At 30.5% G+C, this 24,568-nt stretch overlaps 1 protein-coding gene across 1 annotated transcript; it reads right to left on the reverse strand.

Moving 5' to 3' along the window:
- Nucleotides 1-436: 436 nt before the first annotated feature.
- LOC129909981 (uncharacterized) lies at nt 437-17,063 on the reverse strand. Its single transcript, XM_055987181.1, has 11 exons — nt 16,776-17,063; nt 9,271-11,470; nt 6,641-7,628; nt 6,438-6,577; nt 6,264-6,380; nt 2,016-2,689; nt 1,736-1,953; nt 1,525-1,669; nt 1,024-1,463; nt 769-958; nt 437-625 (listed from the first exon to the last, which is right to left on the reverse strand). Exons 1-11 carry the CDS (start codon nt 16,959-16,961, stop codon nt 500-502), a joined length of 5,424 nt encoding a protein of 1,807 aa, XP_055843156.1. The 5' UTR covers nt 16,962-17,063; the 3' UTR covers nt 437-499.
- Nucleotides 17,064-24,568: the final 7,505 nt, after the last annotated feature.

The raw sequence follows: 24,568 nt of genomic DNA on the forward strand, positions 1-24,568 counted from the left end.
TCGAAGCAAATAAAAATTTCAAATTGATAGTAACTTCTAGAAAAAAAATCTTTCTATCTATCATTAAGCTCACGAAGATAGAAATAATTATTTATCTATAGATCTTTTTATAAAAAAAAATCTTGTGTTTTAGGTTATGACACCTTATTTATATGTTAAATTTAAATAATAAAAAATAGCATTATGAAAAGTGTTATAAAAAAAAAGTTAACTTATTTGATTTAACTGCATTTATTTATGAAAAAATATTTTAAAAAATTATTTTGATAAAAAAAATAATTCTAGGTATTTTTGTACATATCGATTTGGGCATTATTCACAGTATAAACTAATATACTTTTAATTTTATTAAAAAAAGTTCAGTTAATTTATGTGCCAGTTGTATAACTTTCTATTTTATTTTTTTTTTTGTTAACAACCGAAAAAAAATAATAAGTTAAATTTACAAACTTATTTGTATTTATCACATTAGCTTTAAGAATTAGTTACAATGCAAAGATTAACGTTTAATTTTGATTTTTTCAATTACATTTTTGGGTATGTCTAAAGCTTCTTGGGCACTGATGTTATGGTAAAGTCCACGATCTTTTGCATTTGCTAGTAAACTTGCCCATGAGGGCACAGACTGAAAACAAAAACATTTAATTCATTATTTTACTGCAGGATGAAAATTTATATATTTTTTTAGAGACTTCTTAAATAAATATGGTTCAGAACAATAATAGCGAATAAACTAAGAGCGAGAAAAACAACAAGATACACTCTTACCTCTAGATTCTTAAAGTTTCCGCAAAGAATTAGACATTTTTTTGGTCTAGTCAGAGCAACATTCAATCTTTGATAGTTGCCCAAAAACCCAACTCCGTGAGTACGAGCGTTTGAAATAATAATCACATCCTTTTCAATACCTTGATATGAGTCAATAGTATTCACAATTATATTTTTCAGACCACTTATCCTGCAAATAAAAAAAAAATAACAATCAGATTAAAATGAAAAGGATATTCAATATCGACCACATACCTTATCATATTTTCCAACGTTTCACGATGATGAGCGTATGGAGTTATAACACCATAACTATAAAACTTATTCGGTATATAATTATCCAATGTAGCTACCAATTTAGCTACAAACTCAGCTTCTAACTTATTTGATATTTGACCTGATACTTGACCATAGTATGCATCATTTTGTCTATACTCTAAATTCAGTATAGAAAATGGCTTAATGCTTGACTTGAATTCATTAGTTTTTGGATTGTTTCTCAATTGATTTTTATAAAAATACATATTTGGCCATTTGCTTATCTCTGGATGCATTCGATATTGTTCTTGAAGACTAAATATTGTCTCGTTCTGGCTTTGTTGATTAATAATTGTAGACGACTCAGTATAGTTATTTTCCAAACATTTTTTAATTCGTGTAAACAAAGATATTTCCAATCCAAGTTCTTTGGCAGACTAAAATAAAATTCAATTAATACAAAATTTATATATTTTTTAAATAAAATTAATTGTAAACCTGTGATATAACTGTTGCTGGAAGTTGTTGTGTATCACCAACCATAATCAGGTTACTCACACCAAACTTCAGAGGCATCAAAGTCCACGGTTCGGTACACTGTGTTGCTTCATCAATAATACATATGTCAAAGTAGTCCAGATAGCTTTAAAAATTTAACAAGTTGAAAAAATTTAAATACACCCTTGTCTGTATATATTGTTTTACTTACTTTGAAAGTTTAATACAACCACTTAGTGTACAACAAACTATATTGGCACTCTCTAAAGTACGTTTAATATGACGTCTCTCGTCCTCCGGTCGGAATGCTTGGTTAGCAATACTTTTCTTGACCGCTAAGCTCTTTCGCATTTCCATAAGCTCTTCTTTTCGAACGTCTTGAAAGTTTTGTTTTTCCATTTCAATAATTCTAGCCTCGAGTTGAACAATCTTACAAATAAATATTCACAACATTATAAATTCTTTCTCAAAGCGAAACCTTTCAAACTTACCTCTAAAGCAAGATTTTCTTCATTTTGAGCATGTCCGTTCGTTTGATTTGCTTGTTTGCGTATCACATCCATACGATGTTGTTGTAAAAGACCTTTAATAGTTATTCCTCTTACATTTGGATGTACCTTCTCTTCCACTCCAAATCGAATAACATCAAACGGTGCAGTTTGGGGTGTAAGCTTGGCTTTAATACGAATTAGTTTTTCTGCTATCACATCTACAGCCATATTACTTTGGGCACAAATGAGAATTTTCTTATCCAATTCATTGACCTCATTGCCATAGAGCAATTGAAGTGCAAGATTTGAAATAAGTAACGATTTTCCAGTTCCCGGTGGTCCATTTATTAATGTTACATTCGGATTCAATTGATCAATAGCTTTTTCGTATGCTTTTAAAAGAATATCACGTTGTTCTTTATTCAGTTGATGATAACCTTTGTATTCAATGTTTGGTAATCGTAAGTTATTATTGTCAGTTTTGAGGAGTTCTATTGGATTCAATATCTTTTGGATGAGAGGAGTATGTTCTAGTTGATGGACAGCATTGAATGTGCCTAAATGCATACGAATGCCATCAATTATTCGTCGAATTTTGATTTTTGGTTTTGATCTTAGAATTTCTCTGTTAATTGCATTGGAAATTATTTCAATGGTAATGGCACTGGATGGCCCTGGAAAAAAATAGAATCATAATATTTGTTTTGAGTGATTTTTTTAATTTTGTATCTTCTGTATGAAAAGTAAAGCTTCTGAATCCAAGTGTTTATAGTTTGCGAGAGGATTTAGAAGTCATTTATGTATGCCGTTTTTGTTTGATTTCACGCGAGGATACACTGATTCTGAAATCCAATGCAACAGTTTAAATTGCTTCTATTCAATTTTTAAATTTTATATTTGTGTTGAATGTTGATGAATAATACAAAAAAAAATAAAAGAATCCGACCTGGCGGTGCATGTTAATCATATGCTTTTTAGATCGCTGAAACCGCATCCGAAGTCAATTTTGCCCTATCACGTCAAGTTTTCGAGATAATCTCAAACAAGATGTTCGTTTCAGGGTCTCCGTAAACACTTTTTGAGTTTATCTTTAAAATCTGACGTGATGGGGCAAAACGGGATTCTGATTCACTTTCAGCAACCCAAAAAACATAAGGTTGCAATCCAGGTCAGTTTTTTTTTTGCTGTGTAATCAATCAAACTAATCGAAAGTGACATTAATGTTTCTAAGGAACTGGAGATGACTGGATTAGTCGAAAGGATTTTTGGTAGTTGAAATGCATATAAAATGTTTATTTTGTAGCAGAAGTTCTTTCATGAAGGCTTTTTGCTTTGCCTTAGGAATTCTTTATATAAGCCCGCATTTTACTTTTTGTGTCTATTTAGCTCGGTTACAGTTTTTTTTTCCTCAGCGGCTTTAATCCTGCGTCCCATAGAGTCCTATAGAGGACATGATATTTTAAGTGCTCGTGTTAGACTTTATTGATAATATCGATGTCTAGCCTAAGCCATCACGTGGAGTTTTTAAGTATTCGATTTAGACGCGAAATTCTTAAAACCACGTTGGACGAATAATAACACTGATCTGCAAAATTTATCTTTTTTTTTCTCCTTCAAATAATTTTTTGAAATTATGAAAGATTTGACTTTCCTGAATCTAAATCTGGTTTCAGAAAATTTCAAACACGTAGGTACCATTATTTAAAAAATGATTTTTGAAAAATATGAGTAGTTTAGATTCGGTTGACCTAGTACAAAAATAAAACTAATATTCGTCAAATTTGGAGGACTTATTTTTCATAACATGATCTATCATAAAACACCAAAGGAGAATGGGCATATTGGACGTTTGGCGGCCATTGATGAAATTGGTATCAAATGAAAGAACTATAACGTAGGAAAAATTTTTACTATGGTCGTTTCGTTGTATTGCATTTGGAATGGAAGATATTGCAATATTAGTGTTGTTAATGCATCGAATAAATATGCGAAGGGCAAATTGAATTACTATTTTAATTAAATTATAAAATATGATTTTATGTCATTTTTTCTATGATTTAAAACCTCAATCTTGAAAATCCGACCAATGGAACTCAAAATATAAGCTTTTTAAGCCAACCACTTCAAGATTTTGTTTTTGAGTTTTCAAAAGGAAAAAACAAACACAAAATTGAAAAAAAGTCTTAAAATAGACTCGAAATTGATGTTTTAAAAAGCCAATATTTTGGGTTCTATTGGTTGGATATCCAAGATAAAGGTCTTCAGGCTAAGGGAAAATGATAGATTATCATATCTTGCACTTAAAATATACGTTTAATTTTAAACATTGGGACAATTTGCATTAACTTTTAAATACAAAAATGCATTTTATCCGTTTGTGAAGAACGTTAGAAAGATAAAACTTCTGCACAATGTATGTAAGACTTAACTACATCAAAAAATAACAAAATCGTTCTTGGCCACGGAACGTCCAAGTTCAATACAAAATTGCCCATTCTTCTTTGTATTTATTAATTAAATTTTACACCCATTTTAAGATACTAATTGATAAAAACAGCAAGAATATTGAAATACTGCAGTTTTTAGTAAATCCCACATGAACAAAAACACCTTAATTTAGGAAAATGTGAAATTTCAACGCCCCTTATATATAAAAAGTAAAATATGTAAAGAAAACTATAATAAAATGTTTTTGGTTTAAAAAATCTAAAAAAAAAAACTGCTATATCTCAAAAGCAGGAGCTGATCGATTTTTTTTTAATTCGGATTCAAAATCAGCATACTAAATTCTATTAGAAAAGTATACTTTTGTTCTTGGGAGAAAGAAATATGAATTTTTAATGATCAGTTTCTTTATGGTAACATATGCCAAACCCTATACTTACTTAAATTTAGATATCTCGAATAAGAAAAGAGATATTGAAACTGAATTTGAAAGAACTAGTAAGTTCTTTTATAAACCGTGACTAGTTTAGTTGAAAAAGTTTACATTACGCCAAAATATTGCTTCGAAAACAGCAAAAAAATGGGTTTTCGAGATTTTCTAACAGGAATATCCTAAGAACGTGACTTGCTAGGCCAATTTTCGGATTCAGAATCAGCACACAAAAATCCTTTAGAAAAGTATAGTTTCATTAAAAAGGTGGATTTCCTTGCAGACCAGTGTAATCGCTCAAGTCACTATTTGAAGCTCTCCAACTTGACGGTTTGAAAATCACGTGAAAATATTTCTACCAAAAAAGAAGAATATCTAACCGCAGCCTTAAAACGCTCTCTGTGTGATTGGGTCTTAAAAAATATAGTTTGCATGGTTACCTACGTCAATTTTTCGGTTATTGTTTGGTTAGTTAGTTCAATATTTAAGGCGTTGAGATTTTCTTACTTTTTGGAAGGATTATTTTGGCGCAACGGTCTAAACATTCGATTGGACCTTTACTAATAATTAACTTCAACTTTTCAACGCACAGGTTCGAAAATGACGTGGATATAATCTAAAAAAAAAGTAAGAAAATCTCAACGCGGAGTCAAAAACACTCTCTATGTGGCGAGACTTTAAAACTGAAATGGATGACATCTATGATAAAATAACTAATGGTCGTTCTCCAGCTTTCCAGTTCGTTATCATATGTTACAATGTATCAGAAACAAGATTTATCTTAGCCAACTTCTTTTAATAGTATGTACATCTTCAATCAGTTTAGTATTAGGAATATAATTTAACCAAAAAACTCACCTCTATTCTTAGTATTTATACTTCCCCATTCGGTGTGGTAAGCGTTAGCATACAACATACAATGGTTTAAAATGTTATATTCTATATAGATAATATTTGATAACGACAAATTTTGGAATTAATTCTAACTTAAAGATCTGAAATACCTGGACAACTCTCCCATATGACAATAATAGTGGACAGAAAATTAACACGGTTAACACAGGAAAACCTAGTACAAATTCTAACTCCAGAATATAAAGTAGGTGTTAAAACACGCATGTTGTTGTTCACACCAACTTCAAAAATTGAAATGGATTTATGGGGACCCGATAGAGAAAATACTTTACTGTCTCTAACAAAGATGCAACTGAACAAAAAATTAAGTGCCGTATTGCGAACATGACCTAGAATAGTCTAGAAAGAATCAATATAGCTGCGGGAGAGTTGATGATTTCTAAACTAAATGTCTATAAACCAAACACGAACGCTGACAGATTTAAAGAATAAAACATTTAATGAACAACAATACTTACCACAATTCCGAACATTGCTAATATAACCAAAGTATTTGCCCCATGTGGAACCCGTAGCGATTTCAAGTAAAGCCAAATCATTAAATGACAGTTCCGATGGCTTTATAGGTGAATTACCTGTTAATCAAAAATATTAAAATCATATTGTCAACGGTATTTATAATATATTCTTACATTTTGCATACAGAAAATCTCTATGATTATGTGGTGCAGTGTAATCGACCTCACAGACGATACTCGGTTTGGTGCCATTTTGTTCCATACATTGTTCCAAAAGGCCTAGATACTCCATCTTCAGCAAAGGTAGAACAATACTATGGAAATAAGAATATTAATTTAAAAACAAATTTATAATAAATAAAAGTTAGCAAACTCACTTTTTGTAATCAGCAAATGATTTGAAATTATTGGACATGGGAAAAACCATGATATTGACACTATGTTGTTTATTTCGTAACCAAAGCTGGCTCCACGATAAAATGTCGTCAAGCAAAATATCGGTTCTATCCAAAATAGGGTAGCGTTCTCGTATATTAGATTTTCGTTCCCTAATAGTTGAACTTTCTCTTTGGAAGCGTTTTGGTTTGGCACTATAACTTGATTCAATATAACGAATCTCTGGAGGTAATTTGAATGTTACTTTTCGAGTTCGTTCGGAATTTTTAGATGGACTTAAATTTTTCATACAAGATCTTTTGGCACGGATACTACTCTCGGTTTCTTCGTTGTATTGCGTCATGGCAGCAAAATTAACTTTCTTACTGTTGCGGCGCGGTGGAGCACATTTCTTTTGCTCATTTGAAGCGTCAGTACTCTTGGCTCGATCACGGCTAGTTTGCCTTTGAAGTACAATATCAGCTTGTGCTAATTCCTTGTCAAAACTAGTGACACCTTCAGAACTTGGTTTTCTTTGTTCTGGAAGTTTTTTGGAAGCTCCTGTTGGTGGTGATTTTGATTTGGAAGATCCATTTGATATTTTTGAGGAGGAAGAGCCATTTGGTACTGGTTGCTTTTTGGGAATTGTGTAGTGTGGTTTCGGAGTGATTGTGGGTGGCTGTTCGGTAAGAAAAGCACCTCGATTATTTTGAGTTACTTTAACTTTTAATTTTTTTCTGTTTGTTTCTTTATCTTCGGCAGCAACTGCATTGGTAGTTGTAGTTTTTTTTGATGTGGCGGCATTACCACTCTCCGATAGTTTTTTGTCATTTAACTCTTTGAGTTTTATCTTTCTTTCTTCTTGTATTGCCCTTGCCCTTTCTTTATCTTTCTTTGCGGATGGTTTTTCTAACCATTTTCGTTTTAAATCTTTTTTATCAGATGATGCTTTAAGTTTTTCGGCAATTCTATTGTGTGTAGCGGAGACTCCTTTGAAATAAGAAAAAAAAATCAATTAAATTATTATGAAACAATATTTTACTAAAACTTTAAATTTTAAATTTATAAATAGTCGCCACATTGATTGAGCTTATTTTGCCTTTAAGAAACATACACAGTCCAAAAAGGGAGTATCTAATCCTAGTTTAAATAGCTTTTTTTTATGACCAGTATGCATTTGGATTTGGATACGAATATCATCGATTTAATACCAAGTACCTTATTTGTAGAACGTTCGAGCTTCTACAAGAATACATCTTGATAATTTGATAATAGTGACTTCTCAGTGAATTAGAAAAAATTTGAAAAATTAAAAAATTTTTACAATGGTTAGATTAATGAAAAAAATGTAATTGACCTTTTTTGTGAGGCAATTTGTTTCCCACAAGAATATGTCTTGCCCGTTTGATATTATAATTGTTCAATTTTTTATAAAATTAAGAATAAATAAAATGCAAGACTGTGTCGCATGTACTTGCTCATATAGTAAAAGTAGCTCTTATCATAAAGCTTTCTATGAAAATAAATTGGGATAAATTATAATTTAATTTAATAAAGGAATTTCACCAGTAATGTAAAAAGTATAAAAAATCTGTTTTTTTTTACCTTTAAACACTGTTTTAAATGATTTTGATCACAAAATAGAGTGAGCCATCTGATTTCTTGTATGAAAAGGAATTTTTAGTAACAACAAATTTTAAAATGGTTAGAGCCGTTAAAAAAAAAAACTTTTTATTAACTAAAATTTTCTAAGATTTTTCAAAAAAAAAAGTTGGTATGCCATTTTGAAGAAATAATTAATAAACACTTGAAAACAAAATTTTAAAATATTTCACTGATCCGTTTTCAAAAAATTTATTTTTCAAAAAAAAATTTTGAAATATTTTTAAAAAATCCAAAAATGTGATTTTGAAAATTTTATAAAATTTTAATATAACGGTTATTTAAATAATTTGTGTAAAAATTAACCTTTAAATCGAGTTAATCTTGTTAGAGATATTCAGAAACCAAAAAAATAACAGTTATATGGCAGGTACCGTTAATAACGGTTCAGAAAATATGTTTTTTTTGTTTTAAAAGTTGGGTCTTATTTGTAAAATTACACACAAACATTTTAATCAAAAACGTTAGAGTCGTTTTTTAAACCAAATTATTTTTCTATTTCCGTTATATGGCAGGTACCGTTAGTTTTAGTCTTAAAAAAAAATTTAATTTCCCCTCTACGGAATCTCTTAAAACTGTTAACTACCAAATTTTAAGAAAATCGCTCTTCTGGTTAAGGCTGTAGCTCGAGGTACATACAGACGGACAGACAGAATTGTGGGACCCATTTTTTTTGGCATTCTCCATAATCGTAATGTCATGTCTCATTGTTTGATTTTTTTTCGAATCCTAAACTTGCCCTATAGTCTATAGTACCTATATTCCTATATCGCAAGTAAAAAGAGTTGAAATGTTGCCAGATATTATTTATCTAAAAGCAATTTTTGACTCAAAACAAGTTTAAATGGGGATATGAAAAAGACTATTTTCGGTATCTATTTTTCGAAAGCATCAACTGGACTGCACCAAATTTACGTACCAAATGATTGAACAATAAAGACAATACATAATTATATAAAAGTAAACATACCTCTTAACTTTCCCTTATGTACTGGAAGATTTGGTGGTTGAATAATCTCGGGTGGCCCTCGTAGTATCGTTTTTGAACTTGATATCACAGGTACTGGCACCTCCGGCAGCTTTGCTTCTCCATTTACTTTGGTCGTCTCTACTTTTTGAATCTTAGTTTCAACAAAATCGTCTGCATCATTCAAATCAATAGGTGATTTACTTTTAACCGAATTCATTCTAGCTACGGTAGCAGATTTATAAATCGAACTTCCGATTTGATCATTTCCCGAACTAGACCTATGTGAGCCATGTGATTTTTTGTCTGATGATTTTTTATGCTCGCCTGAATGTTTATGGCTACTTGAAGATGACGATGATGTTTTTCGAGAATGTTTAGGTTTATCGTCTTCTTTTAATTTGTCAAAGAGATCTTCCTTTGGACAGCTATCTTCCCGTGAAAGAGAACTATGAGAACGTTTGCTGCCAGAGCTCTTACGCGAATAAGTTTTATGTGAAGATGATGATGAGCGTCTAATGTGCTCTCTGTCATCATCATCAGATTTTTTGCTCAAACGTGGTTTTTTAGTTGGTATTTCCTCTGTTGTACTGAGCCTGCGAATTACTCTCTCGTGAAACTTATTCAGAGATCCAGCTGCTGTTGATGATTCTTCATTTCTTTTTTCTCCTTCCCTGAGGATTAATCTTTCACCATATTTATTTAGAGATGCAGCTGATGTTGTAGGTTTATCACTTTCATCTTCTTCCTCTTCATCGGATGAATGAAATAGTGTTTTCTGTAAACTTCTTACATCTCTCGCCGGAGTTTTATTTTTATCGGACGATGGCAAAGAAACTTGTTCATCGATATCAGTAATGCCAGGTTCAGTTTTCACTTGTACCATCGCTGCCCTATCCACAAAATCTAACTCATCATCATCATCGTCAATGATATACAAAGATGTTCTCGTTAATGTTGGTTCTTCATCTGAATAAACATCCTCATACACTTGAGATGCATTGAAGCTATTCGAGAAGGTATTTTTTGACAACATCGTGGACCATTTTTGGGTAAGTGATTCGAAAGCTTCATCAAATTCATCATCATCATCCAGATTAATTATTGTGCCATCTAAATTTTGCGTAAAGATTTCTTGTTTGATTGGAATGGAATCTGAGTCTTCTGATTCAATTTTAAAATCAGGATCTTCGTCTTCAAGTAATTCCTTCATATCTTCAAACATTTTTTGAGTAAATATAGTATCGTCATCGAAATCTTCGTCTTTAATATCATTTAAATCTTTCTCTGATTGGTGATTTTCTGTGGGAAGATTGACTTCTGCTGGAATTTGATTTGTTTCAAGCTGATTTGCAGCTCTAAGGTTGTTTTCTGTATTTGGTGATTTAGGTTCTGCTATAGATGGGTTATTCTCTGGTGATTTATTGCTTTCTTTCTCTGCCGGTTTAATTTGTTGATCTTTTTGAATGTGTATTTCATGATGGATAATGTTATTCGATTGCTTATTTGTATTCGTTGAAGATGTTGCAGAACTATCAGGTTGCTGTATGCCATTTTGTTTAATACTAGCGGGGCTATCTTTATCACTGTTAAAAGAGCCATTAAAAAGTTCTGGACTACGAGCTTTGGTTTGTCTTTTATCGACAGGATCACAGTCTTCGTCCTCACTGGAAGAAATACAGATGACATCTTCAGGTTTTACTGGTTTATTTATAATGGTACTAGTGTAGGCTATTTTTCTCGTCTCTTGAGACAGAGTATTGAGTACTTCTGAATTCAATTCACCAAATATGTCATTAATGTTTTGGCAAATTATTTTGGATGAAGCTAAAGGTGGAGGTTCAATTTCTGTTTTAATTATCACCGTTGCCGGCTCTGCCACTGGACGCGCCTGTGGCATAACAAAGTCATCGTTTCCAATTATTTCGTCTGCATATTCATCATCTGTTTCATCTACCACATTTTCATCTTTTTGGTCTGGCAGATCGACTTTTCCATTGCAAGGTACGGCATCTGGTGGATTTTCATTGTCTTGCTCTTCGGGCAAACGTTTAAGTAAATAAATTGGATATTTTCCCTCAGGGAAATCTGAAACTATGGAATCTTCAACTTCCACTCCGATGCCGATGCGATCTCCAACATTAAGAATGCATTCTGCATTGTTGTATTGGAACTCGTTAACGTAAATTCCATTTTTGGAGCCCTAGGTAAAAAAAATATATATTTAATTATTAAAAAGGAATTCAAATTAAATTAAATTATTTTTGAGTTAAATATAAATTGGAAGTTATTAGTACATTAAAGCTTGACTACATGTCTGTGGAGAATTTGGTGAATGTTCAATCATTTCATAAGCCAGTCACTAAGCTGTAATTCTTTCGGACTCGGAGGATAGTTCATTCTTGATAATTACAGTTTTTTTTTTACAGTGAGAAGACGTTAGTTTATCGTTAACTCGCCTTTTCAAAAATGTATTTAGTTACTTTTAGACGAAATAAAAATCATCTCTTTTAAATGATGGGTAGATAAAGCTTATGTACCTAATTGCATTCAAACGGGATACAAATTATATATTGCTGTACAAATAGCGCATGCGGAGGCATTGGGTTTGTTATTATTGGCTTTTTGCTTTAAGCTCTTTTAATTGTATTCGAACGAGCACTTGGATATATTAATTTGGCGTATGAGAACCCCAATAAAGTTATTCTCCGAATTCCTGTGACGCAGTATTTACCTTCTATCTCTTTTTTTCTACATGTGAAGGGTATACAATAATGCATATATGTAACTTTCCCCCTAAGAGGAAAAAGTACTGAGTACTTCAAGTCTATATCTGTCCACCGTCATGTTCTTATCGAGCCGACGCGACGATGTTGGGCAGCTTTAAAAATGCTGGATATCTCCTATCGTATTTCTCTTTTTATCATGACGGGCTTTTATTTTAGGCTTTTATGATAGAATTTTCGAATATTCTATACTATTGCTTAAAAGACTCAACCTTATAGATCTCTGATTAGAATATGACTTGATACATGCGAAAATCTTGAACTAAACTCTGTTTTCATGTAACGGAACTCTTTTAAAGGAAATAAAATTGCAGATGAAAAAAAGTTTTGTTATTGTGGTAGCAAAACAAAAATCTACAAAAGACCAATACAAAACAGCTTTTCTTCTAGCTTGAGTCAGTAATACTCTTCGAATGCCCAATCGATTTAGTAAAAAAAAAAATGATTTCGATATTCGAGGATGAAATGAATATACCTTTTCTCGCAAGACTTTCTGTTGTTTTCTTTTTTTTTGAAAATCGATATATGTTTTCCACTTTATTGGAACATTTTACCTATTTTAGTGAAAATTTTTTATTCACAAACACACCCGTTTTAAGTATCACACAAAGAAGCAAAGCAAATGCAAAGATTTTTACCTTTAATGAGAAACACATTGAGGATTCTCTATCCAATAGAACGCCACCTCGACTATTTGAAGTATGAGTTTTGGATAAGACATTTCTTTTGTCAGCTGCCAGACCAACCTAGATACCAGAACAAGAGGAGTTTGACATAAATCTATTACAAGAAGGTACTATAAAAATCAGAATTGCTAGAGCTCCTTGCTCTCTTCGGAAAAGTTACATTTGCAGGACAGCGATGTGAATCAAGAAACAAGTTTGAAAATCTAAGGGTGCTGTCGTCCGCTATAAAAATTAATACAAGATATCAATAATGGATATTGGAAAGACAATCGTACATAAGCCCTGGAAGACACCAGCATTAATAAAATCCAAAAATTAAGTGTACTTTGAAAATGTGTCTTAAGTTAAATATGCAACGCTGCCCGCCGAGCTAACTCTATAGATTTATTCAGACAAACATGTATTTTACCAGTAAGGCACTGGTTTTATTTTAAGGTTTTGAAGATACATATTTTGTATGAGGGGTGGTTATTTCAAAAGCTCTATAAGTAATTTTATGACATGAGAAATGCTAACAAATTATACAACATTCTTCTCAGCGAAATAAGAAGCATTATAAATCGTTCACAGTCATCTGATATTATTTTGTTCCCTTAATTCATGTTTAAATTCAAATATTCTTTACGTAATTCAAATCAATTTTAGTCGATTGTTACTTTACATTAATCATACATAATTTTTTAATAATATGTACATATGCCCACCCCATAGAAAAATTAAATCTGTAAATGTGGCATTATTTCAATTTTAATTTAAAATTCAAATGCAAAAAACTTTTCTTATCAATAAATTGTATCTTCATTGTTGGTCAGAGTTTTCTTATTAATATTCTGTACAAATTAAATTAGAAATAAGATATTCATAAATGTGTAAGTAGAGTGTGATATTTATAAAATTTAAAAATAACTCAGAAAATCTCTAATGGCATTTTGTTCTAATGTATGAGGCCAAAAGAAAGTGTTCGTAATAGGAAGGACGACCACAGGAGCTAAAAAAGAAATCATTTTTTTTAGTAAAAGATAATTTCTTCATTTACTCAGCGCTATTATGACCTCGATGTCGGAGGGTTCATAGATTTCTTCTGTATCTCTTAAACTTTCTTTAAAGTCTAGTACTCCACTCAAAGCATCATTTTACCTTGCGCGGAGATGCACTGTCAATTTTAATTTCAAGAATCTATGTAGGCTTATCTAAACTAGGGTTACCATGCGTCCGGGTTTTCCCGGACATGTACTCTTTTTTGGCTGTGTGGGGGACGTCCGGGATAGTTTCTATCAATTGTCCGGGATTGTACTCTTTTGAAGCCTTTAAAAATCTCACTTTTTGTATGCTACTCTTAATTCATTCCTTATTCAAAAAACAAATCGAGTTCATTAAAAGCGAGGCGTTTTTATTTTGGTCTATTATCTGCTCAATTCTTTTTTGTGTTCTGTTCCAATATAATCAAAACTCAAAAATGTGCGTATGAGGTACTGGTTAGTGAATTCTCTGACCAACAAAAATTTATTTTAATAATTTATTTAAATTTTATTATTTATTACAGTAGGTACCTTATTGTAAGACTCAAGGTGCAAAATTTTAAACGATTAAGAAAAATATAAGGCCGCTTAAGTAAGTTGCTTAGAGCCAATTTTTCAATCTTCTAATAAACAGTCAGTTAACTGTTCGACAAATAAAGTTATTAGGCTCATAAACAATCAGATAAAAACATTAAATTTTTCAATCAAGAATAATTTATTCTACAGAATAACAAAAAAAAATTGTCAAATTCAAAAATATTTAAAATTAAACGTCATTTTTATTCATGATTGTTTTTGTTTTCTTGTTTTCCACTGTATTTTTTTCAAAATTCTTTCAAAACAGCTTTGACAACTGACACAATATTTTTATTGAGATTATTCCTTAGAATAATTTTATTCGTCTCTGAAAGAAGCAGATAGATTTATTCTTAGGAATAAGCTATATCTGCCTGTTGAAAAATTGATTTTTTCTCTATCCTTAGGAATAAGTACTAACTGACTGTTTAACTGACTATTGAAAAATTGGCCCTTAGTCAAAAAGACCATTTCTTAACTTAAATAGTAACTTACTAAAAATTCTATTAGCATTTAACTAAGGGCCAATTTTTCAATAGTCAGTTAAACAGTCATTTAGTACTTATTCCTAAGGATAGAGAAAAAATCAATTTTTCAACAAGCAGATATAGCTTATTCCTTAGAATAAAACTATCTGCTTCTTTCAGAGACGAATACAAATTATTCTAAGGAATAAACTCAACAAAAATATTTTGTCAAAGCTGTTTTGAAAGAATTTTGAAAAAATACAGTGGAACACAAGAAAACAAAAACAATCATGAATAAAAATGACGTTTAATTTTAAATATTTTTGAATTTGACAATTTTTTTTTGTTATTCTGTAGAATAAATTATTCTTGATTGAAAAATTCAATGTTTTTATCTGATTGTTTATAAGCCTAATAACTTTATTCGTCGAACAGTTAACTGACCTTTTATTAGAAGATTGAAAAATTGGCTCTAAATCGTTTAAAATTTTGAGCAATTGGATTTTAATGGAATTTAAAATTTTTTTTTTACTGTAACTACATTCCAACTTTTGTAATATTAGCTAAAATTTTTACTTTAATTTTTTTTTTGTGAAAAAAATAAGAAAAAAATACTACGGGAACAAGGGTTAAAAATGATTGTTCCGCTTTTTTTTGTTTTTATAAAACTGTCATAGTTTTGTACTCTTTTTTGTATCCTTATTTGTCCGGGAAAGTCCGGGATTTTACATCTCGATTACTAGTTTCGTCAAAATATATCTGGCAACCCTAATCTAAACTACTTAAATCCACTTTCTGACTATTTTTTTTAGCGCAATAGAATATCTTAGTTTCCGTATGTCGTACACCAAAAAATAAAAATAAAGTCTTATTATGTTTTATATCGTTTCTGTGTAATATCATAGTATACATACAAGTGATTAAATATAAAATGGCAGACAGTTAAAGTCAAATTCTAGTATGAGGGCTATTTCCTAGGGAAAAAAAAAGTAGAACGTTTAAGCCCCTACAAGAATACATCTGAATAATTTAATAATAATGAAATGACTTCAGTGAATTAGAAAATTTTGAAAAAGTAAAAAATTTTTTTATAAATTATTTTAATTTTGAACTCGAATATCTTCCCAATGGACCTTTTTTGTACAACAATCTGTATCTTATATGAATATCTCTTGCCACTTCGGTAATTGTTTAATTTTTTACAAAATTAAGAAAAAAAAAACGAATTTTTAATAACTTTCCCAAACTTTGGACATCGAATATATCTTTTAAAAAGGTTAGAAAAACGAAAAAAGTGTATAAGGCCGTTCAACTTCCTACAAAAATATCTAAAGAAATATGCGAAAAAGTCGATTGATAAAAAAAAATGATTTTTTGATGTAAAAATGGAAGCGGAGGATCTACCCATTTTTATTAAGAGCTCATATTTGGTGAGTATGTTCTAGAGTTGTTTAGCAATCGATTTTTTGGAGTGTAAAATCAAAAAAATATTTTCGATTTTTTTACCCACCCTAATGCAGTTTACACTAAAGACGGCTTCATATTCAGCAAAGAACAACAGATTTACTTTAAAGTTCGCCACCTTTCTTTTAAGTAGAAAGATAAAGACTATAATAAAAACCAAGGACTCAAGACGCTTTCCTTATGACAAATATTCCGATTTCGAATTCTTCAGTAACTCTAGCTGGACATGTTACGTGAATAACCTGAGGGTATATGAGATCTCTTGGTGATCTATTTTTAACCAATTCTATTTTTTTATTTCTCGAAGAATCGCGATTACATATGTGGTTTATTTACCATCAACAAACTCGCACTAGTCTTCAGACAGTGAGGAGACTTCTATCAAAATAACTTGAAAGTTGCTACTCATATAAATGGTTTATAAGATATTTTTCTCAATTTCACAATTTTAACTTTGTTAGTAATTAAAGCCAATTGATGGACTAGTTAGCAGAAAATTTAAGAACTTACCAAATCTGTGATTCGAATTTCATTGCTATCCGGTGTAATGTGAATTTGTGCATGATTGCGCGATACATAATCCGATGAAGCGACAATGGTTGAATGATGATTGCGTCCAATGGTTGTTAAGCCCTCGTCGAGATGTACAATTCCGCCAAATACTACTTTCTCCAAAATCCATTTGGATTGAGGCATTTTGTATTCTTTTGTTGAATTATCTTCTAATTTGCACCATTTAAGAACTCTATATTGTAATTTATTTACAAAATATTATCAAATGTTTAAATCTTGTATGTGCATATAGAAAAATAAAAAAAAAATATTTTTACTACACGTGATTTTGTAAGAGTAGTTTTAAGGCTTTTGTGATAAAATTGTTTTGTTGAAATATAAATTATATAATTCAAGAATATTTGGTTAATATTTGTTAGTAAACAAATAAAAAAATGTTTTAATTCAATATAAAGTTTTTAGTTTATTTTCATCTTCAAACTGGAAATAAGTATTGTAAACAAAATTAAAAATGCAATATTTTTATATGTCAAAATATTTGAATGCTCGAATGCGTTACGTTTACGTTTACGTATGAAATTTATTTTGCTGAATGAAAGCATTCAGTTGATAAAACATACAAAGTTCTGTTTGTTTGCTTGATAAAATTATGTTTTACCTGTTTTATTTTTTTCAAGCATTTATTTTTGTGTAAAAATGTAAAATAAAAACAATAGGGGTTATTCACGATTCGATGCAAATGGTTTTGGTGCAAAAGTGTAACATTTTCTTACACTAAAACAACCAAAAATACAGAATAAATTATTTTTTACACTTTTGCTATACAATGGTGCAAAAATTGTCTGTTGTAGGAGTAGAAAAATACATTTTACACCTTTTTGCTGCACCGGATCGTGAATATCTACCAATAATGGCAAAAGGGGTATTCATGAAACGGTGTAAATTCTTGGTAAACGTGGTAAAGTGGTAAGTATTTCAAAATTTTGTATGACATTTTGACAGCTATTTACCAGGTTTACCCAGAGTTTACACCGCGTTTCATGAATACTTCTAAAATGTCAGCTTAAATTTAGCACAAAGAAAAATAAGATGCAAAACAACAATAAAAGCATGTTGTATTCAATTTGAAGTAAGATTATTCTTATTCGTAGTATGATTTCACGTCTAAAGCCTGGTACGCTGCTCGCGCTAAATTTTAGCTGAGATAAAATTCCCATACAAGTTATCGATAATTTGTATGGGATCCATCAGGCTTAAGCAAAAATCCACTCTTTAAACAAATTTTGCATAAAATATTTGTAAAAATTACATATCGGTGATACGCACAAAGTGTGGAGCTCCATTTTACAGAATTTTAAAGGAGAACTAAAACAAACTTCCTATTTTCAAAATTAATCGTGTTATTTTCTTGAAATTTTAATCATGTATAATTTCAATTTTGAATAAAAAAGGAATTCTTAGTTTAAGCGATTGTGCATGGTTTTCAATAAAATCAAATAGATTGCACCAAATCTCTTTTTCTGTTTTTATGAATTGCATTATTGTTTATTTTCAAAACATGACAAATCCATTTTGAATGATTTTAATAAAAAGGTTGATTTTATTAATTCTCATGAATTCAAATCCTTATTTATAAAAAGATACTTTATGTATAAGGATGATAACATTTAAAATAACCCCTTGTAGCCCCATGTGACATTTCTGTAACAAACCGAAAAAGATCGCACAAAAGCTGTACAAACTAAATTTGTTTCTTTTAAAGCTTCTAACACAATCTTTAAGTATTGGTTTATCGAAATAGTACGCCATATTTCTATATTGGCCCCAATAGTTTTTAATTGGCAGGAAATATTTAAAGCTCGGCTTTTTTTGAAAATAGGCAAATTTGTGTAAAAACTACGAAATTAAGGAAAAAATAGTTTTTCAGGATAAATGAACAGGGTTTTATTTTTACAGCCTTATTTATTTGATTTCACTAAACAGCTCTAAACGGCTGCATAGTTATACAATACATAAAGTTTTATGTAGCCTTTATGCAACGTTACATAAATTCCAATTTATTAAACATTTTCCTAGCCATTATTGTTATGCTAGGTTTGTGTCCAAATAAGTACTAAAAATGGAAAATTAGTACGACAAACAACTCCATCTGTCGATAAAATAATTTCATCTGATTAAAAAATAAACAAAAACGTGATAACATTCAAAATAACCCCTTGTAGCCCCATGTGACATTTCTGTAACAAACCGAAAAAGGTCGCACAAAAGCTGTACAAACTAAATTTGTTTCTCTTAAAGCTTCTAACACAATCTTTAAGTATCGGTTTATCGAAATAGTACACCATATTTCTATATTGGCCCCAATAGTTTTTAATTGGCAGGAAATATTTAAAGCTCGGCTTTTTTTGAAAATAGGCAAATTTGTGTAAAAACTACGAAATTAAGGAAAAAATAGTTTTTCAGGATAAACGAACGGGGTTTTATTTTTAGATTTTAGCAAAGTGCCTAAAAATAAATATTAGATAGTATTTTGCTTGAATTTTTGCATTTTTATTTAAAAATAAATTATTTAAACTTTTTTTTTGCTCTCTAATTAAGTAAATACCTAATGCATTTATCGAATTTAAAAAAAAAATATGTGTTTTATTATAGGTAAAGGCCAATCGATTGACATTATTAATTTTAAAATTTACGATCTTGGGTTACAATAAGGGGATAAAGATCAAACTTTTTTTGAGTAAATGGACTTGTAATGTTTTGAAAATAAACGATTCAAATAAACATGAAGTTAAAGCTATAACAATTCGTTTTTTGGAAAGTTTTAAATTTATTTTTGACTTCGAATTTGTCTTAAGGTAAGACCACAAAATACTTTTGCAAAATATTAATTGATTTAAAGGCTTAATTGTGTTGCCAATCGTAACACTACATGGTTTTCGGCAGTTACTTTTTTTCTCGCTTGCGCGATTTGTTTGTAAAAAAAGTATATACAAATTGTTTTTTTACCAAAAACAAATAAATTTCTGCATTATTTTTGTAGTTTTTCCATTTCGGGAAATCATCACAAAATGAGTTTTTCACTTTTTCACTTTTTAGGAATTATATATTTTATATATATTTTTAATGCGTTAAGGACTAACGTTAAACACTTATTATATATCTTAAAATTAGTATATGTCCATGTTTTTAAGGCTTCAATCGCACTGTTGTTTGAAAAAATAATAATAATTTTTTATCTTTTTCAATTCATTTTACTACTAATCTTAGGATTGACAACTACACAGTTATTTCACAATCATTAACTCAAGGAATAGCCAGTATTACCTTAAAAAAAAACTATCACCTATAACTATAAAAGAAAAAGAGAGGAGGTACCTTTTATTATGCACCTACTTAAAAATGCATTTTTTTTTTAAAGAATTCAAGGAAAGAAAACAAATTTGTATGAGCATCTTTTAAAAATGGTACCTTATTTGCAAAGTTTAACTTAAGTGTGGAACTTTTTTCACCAAGATTTCCCGATCAAGAGGAGAAAAAACACCGAAATTTAAGAACAAATATTCTTTTTTAAGTTATTTAAATCTACTTGATTTGCTGTTATATCTACTGTACGTACTAACAAATTGGTCCGCTGTCTTTAGCAGGGCTGCGACCAATAATAAAATAGATGTGTTGTCGTAAAAAATCTAAATTTTCTGTGTTATAGTTTATAATTCTCCTGCTCTTTTATACAGAACTCTGCACAAGAATTTAAGCAACGCAATCATTTCCATTCCATATTTTCCAATCACTTAGCAGTAGAGGAACCCTATCGCCATTTCATCATTTCCCAATCCAATACCCAATTAGTTTTTTTTTTTTAATTACCGAACCCAAGCTGAAATAATTAAAATATTCTCTTGTGTATCATGAAATTCATATGACACTCCTCCACTCATAGTGATATGCACTATCAGCATATTTTTTATGTTGGATATCACTATGCCTGAAATTAGTGCAGTGGACTTTGCTTTATGCTTTGAGTCCACTTGAAATTCCAGTATATCTAATTGTTTATATCTTAGTTGTTTATGAGTTTTTGCTGGGTGTCATATTAATAGTAAACAGTTGGCGGCTAGAGGAACTCCTTTATAGTGATCTTATATTTTATGGGTTAATATTTTTTTGTTCTTGTTGTTGTTTTTTGGTTTTTGCTGTTCCAGATATGTACATATCTGCTTCGGAATGTAAGAAGAATAAAATGCAGGACTAAGTCGCACTTACTTTCTCTTGTAGTTCAAAGAATCTTTATCTTATACCTATTAGAAATTTAAGATTTTGTTAAGTTTCGAGAAAAAAAATCACACAAAAATCGAAAGTTAAAAAAATAAAATTTTTCAATTTTTTTTCTAAAACTTTTTTCAAATTTGTTATTTTTTACATTTTACACTTCAAAATGATAAGAAATAGCTACATGTCTGCAAATTTTGAATAGAATTGGATTCGGTAGGGATGCTTTGATGAAATATATGCACTTAAAAAATATGGCAATATGGCAACGCCATATTTCCGTTCCCCGAATATTTTGAGGAAAAAACTTAAAACAGCGTTTTGTTAGAATCAATAAGACTGTTACGTACCTACATCAAATTTAATCGAAATCGTTAGAGCGGTTTTTGAGAAAATGCAGTACATCGAAAGAATAAATAGGAGATGCGTTAAAAAAACGATATTAAAAAAATAAAGAAAAAACGGGTCCAAGCAATTACGGAAAAATCATCTGTATCAAGTTTCAAGCAATTCCATCCATCCATCTACACAAGCCGATATCTTTTGAACAAGGTCTCGAAACAAATTTTGGTCAACAGATACAAGCTCACAGTGAACAGGTCTATGCATTGCGGTAAAAAAATAACAAATTTATTTTTTTCAGATTTTTGAGAAAAAATCAAGGTTAACCCCTTGCAAAAAAAAATCCATTTTTAAAAATTTCCGCCAAACCCATCGAGTGAGACATCAAAAGAACGGTCTCTCTAAGCTCTATTCATAACCGAAAACTAAAAGTTTCTTGGAGGTCTGGTTTCTGAGATATTTTCAATAAAAAAACATTTTTTTTCTTTTCCTTATACTCTGAAGCCGATATCTTTTGAACAAGGTCTCCAAAAAAGTTTTGGTCAACAGGTACGAGCTCACAGTGAAGGGGTCTATGCAATGCGGTAAAAAAATAACAAATTTATTTTTTTCAGATTTTTGAGAAAAAATCAAGGTTAACCCCTTGCAAAAAAAAAAATCCATTTTTAAAAATTTCCGCCAAACCCATCGAGTGAGAAACTAAAACTTTTTTGGAGATTTGGTTTCTTTTTTTTTCTTTTCCTTATACTCTGAAGCCGATATCTTTTGACCAAGGTCTCGAAACAAATTTTGGTCAACAGATACAAGCTCACAGTGAACAGGTCTATGCATTGCGGTAAAAAAATAACAAAGGAGAATGGGCAAGTTTGTATGAAACGTGGACGTTACGCGGCCAGGAATGAATTTGTTATTTTTTGATGTAATTAAGGTTTACAAATATTGTGCAGAAGTTTTATCCCTGTGACGTATTTCAATAACGGATAAAATGCATTTTTGCATTTAACACTTTATATATATCTCAATCTTATAACTCAATTGTGTATTTTAAGTGCAAAATATTATTTTCTGTCATTTTCCCTGAGTCTGAAGACCTTTATCTTGAATATCCAACCACTAGAACCCAAACTATAAGCATTTTAAAACAACAAATTCAAGCCTATTTTTAGAGTTTTGCTGTTCAATTTTTTGTTACTTTGAATTGTTTGAAAACTTTCGAACCTGAAATGGTTGTCTTAAAAATCTTATATTATGAGTTCTATTGGTCGGATTTTCAAGATTAATGTCTTCATGCTCAGGGAAAATGACAGAGCATCATATTTTATATTCCATATAAAAATATAAATCAGTTTTTCCTTCATACATTGAACAATGCATTAACAATACTAATACTGCATTATCATGCATTCTTAACGCAATACAGCGAAACGTCCATAGTAAAAGTTTTTCCTAGGCTATAATTCTTTCATTTGATACCAATTTTATTGATGGCCGCTCAACGTCCAAAATGCCCATTCTCCTTTATTTTTTTCAGATTTTTGAGAAAAAAATCAAGGTTAACCCCTTGCAAAAAAAAAATCCATTTTTAAAAATTTCCGCCAAACCCATCGAGTGAGACATCAAAAGAAAGGTCTCTCTAAGCTCTATTCATAACCGAAAACTAAAAGTTTCTTGGAGGTCTGGTTCCTGGGATATTTTCAATAAAAAACTAATTTTTTTTTTCTTTCTTTTCCTTACTCCGAAGCCAATTTCTTTTCACCAAAGTCTCGAAACAAGTTTTGGTCAACAGAACAGGTCTATACACTGCGGTAAAAAAATAACAAATTAATTTTTTTTCAGATTTTTGAGAAAAAATCAAGGTTAACCCCTTGCCAAAAAAATTTCATTTTTTTTAAATGCTCTCCAAACCCATCGAGTGAGACATCAAAATAACGATCTCTCTAAGCTCTATTCATAACTGAAAACTAAAAGTTTCTTGGAGGTCTGGTTTCTGAGATATTTTCAATAAAAAAAAAACAAATTTTTTTTTTCTTTTCCTTATACTCCGAAGCGGATATCTTTTGACCAAGGTCTCGAAACCAGTTTTGGTCAACAGATACGAGCTCACAGTGAACAGGTTTATGCAATGCGGTAAAAAAATAACAAATTTATTTTTTCAGATTTTTGAGAAAAAATCAAGGTTAACCCCTTGCCAAAAAAAATTCCATTTTTCAAAATGTCCTCCAAACCCATTGAGTGAGACATCAAAAGAACAGTCTCTCTAATCTCTAGTCATAACCGAAAACTAAAAGTGTCTTGGAGGTCTGGATCCTGAGATATTTCCAACCAAACATTTTGTATTTCTTTTAATTTTCAAAAGTGCAGTACGGATTTTGCCTTGTTTTCTTGTTAAAGGTTTTAAAAACATAAAAATAATTTTAAACAAAATATAAAAAAAAATAAGTTCAAAAACTACAATTATGTAGGTAGTTGTGCGAAAAGATCCGTTTAGGCCCTAGCTCGATGTGTTCATGATTCGACAAATTGAATGTTGGGTCTGTTTGTATACTTCCTAGACAATTACTTGAATTTTTTCATAATTTAAGGGTGGTACAAAATTCCATCAGAAAAATTGTGCAAAAGTTAGGTACCTTGCTCAAAAATTTTTTTTTGGCTGAAATTCGAAAGATAGGATAGGCATTATCTTTTCTGGAAAACTCCACTACTCCACAGATCTTAAAAATTGAGTTAAAATGAAAACAGTACCTACTTTTAGGCAGTACCTAAACGATCCTATTGTTTAATACATAACACATACGTTTTTAGAAAATATGCCAACATGAATTCCTAATTTTGTATTCTAAGCAGTCGCAAATCATTGTATATATATTCTTATAGTACTCTCATGAAGTAGAATTTTCTGTTTTGCGTCGCCACCTCAGGGATCGCTAGTTTATTTTATGTTTGAACCTTATGCAGAAAATTGAAGTGCAGATCTACCAAAAGATGTCGCTAAAGTATTTTCATGGATTGATAGTACTATAGAAATATATATACAATGCGCAAATATTGAACAATTGATCGGTATCGAACTGAACTTACGCTCAAATCTTTTCGACGCGATCAAAAATCTTTAAAGTATCACATTCACTTTTTATTTCAATTAATATAACAAATGCAGTAGGACCGATTTTAGAAAAATG

The sequence above is a fragment of the Episyrphus balteatus genome, chromosome 2, assembly GCF_945859705.1.
Source record: "Episyrphus balteatus chromosome 2, idEpiBalt1.1, whole genome shotgun sequence".
Classification (NCBI taxonomy): Eukaryota; Metazoa; Arthropoda; class Insecta; order Diptera; family Syrphidae; genus Episyrphus; species Episyrphus balteatus.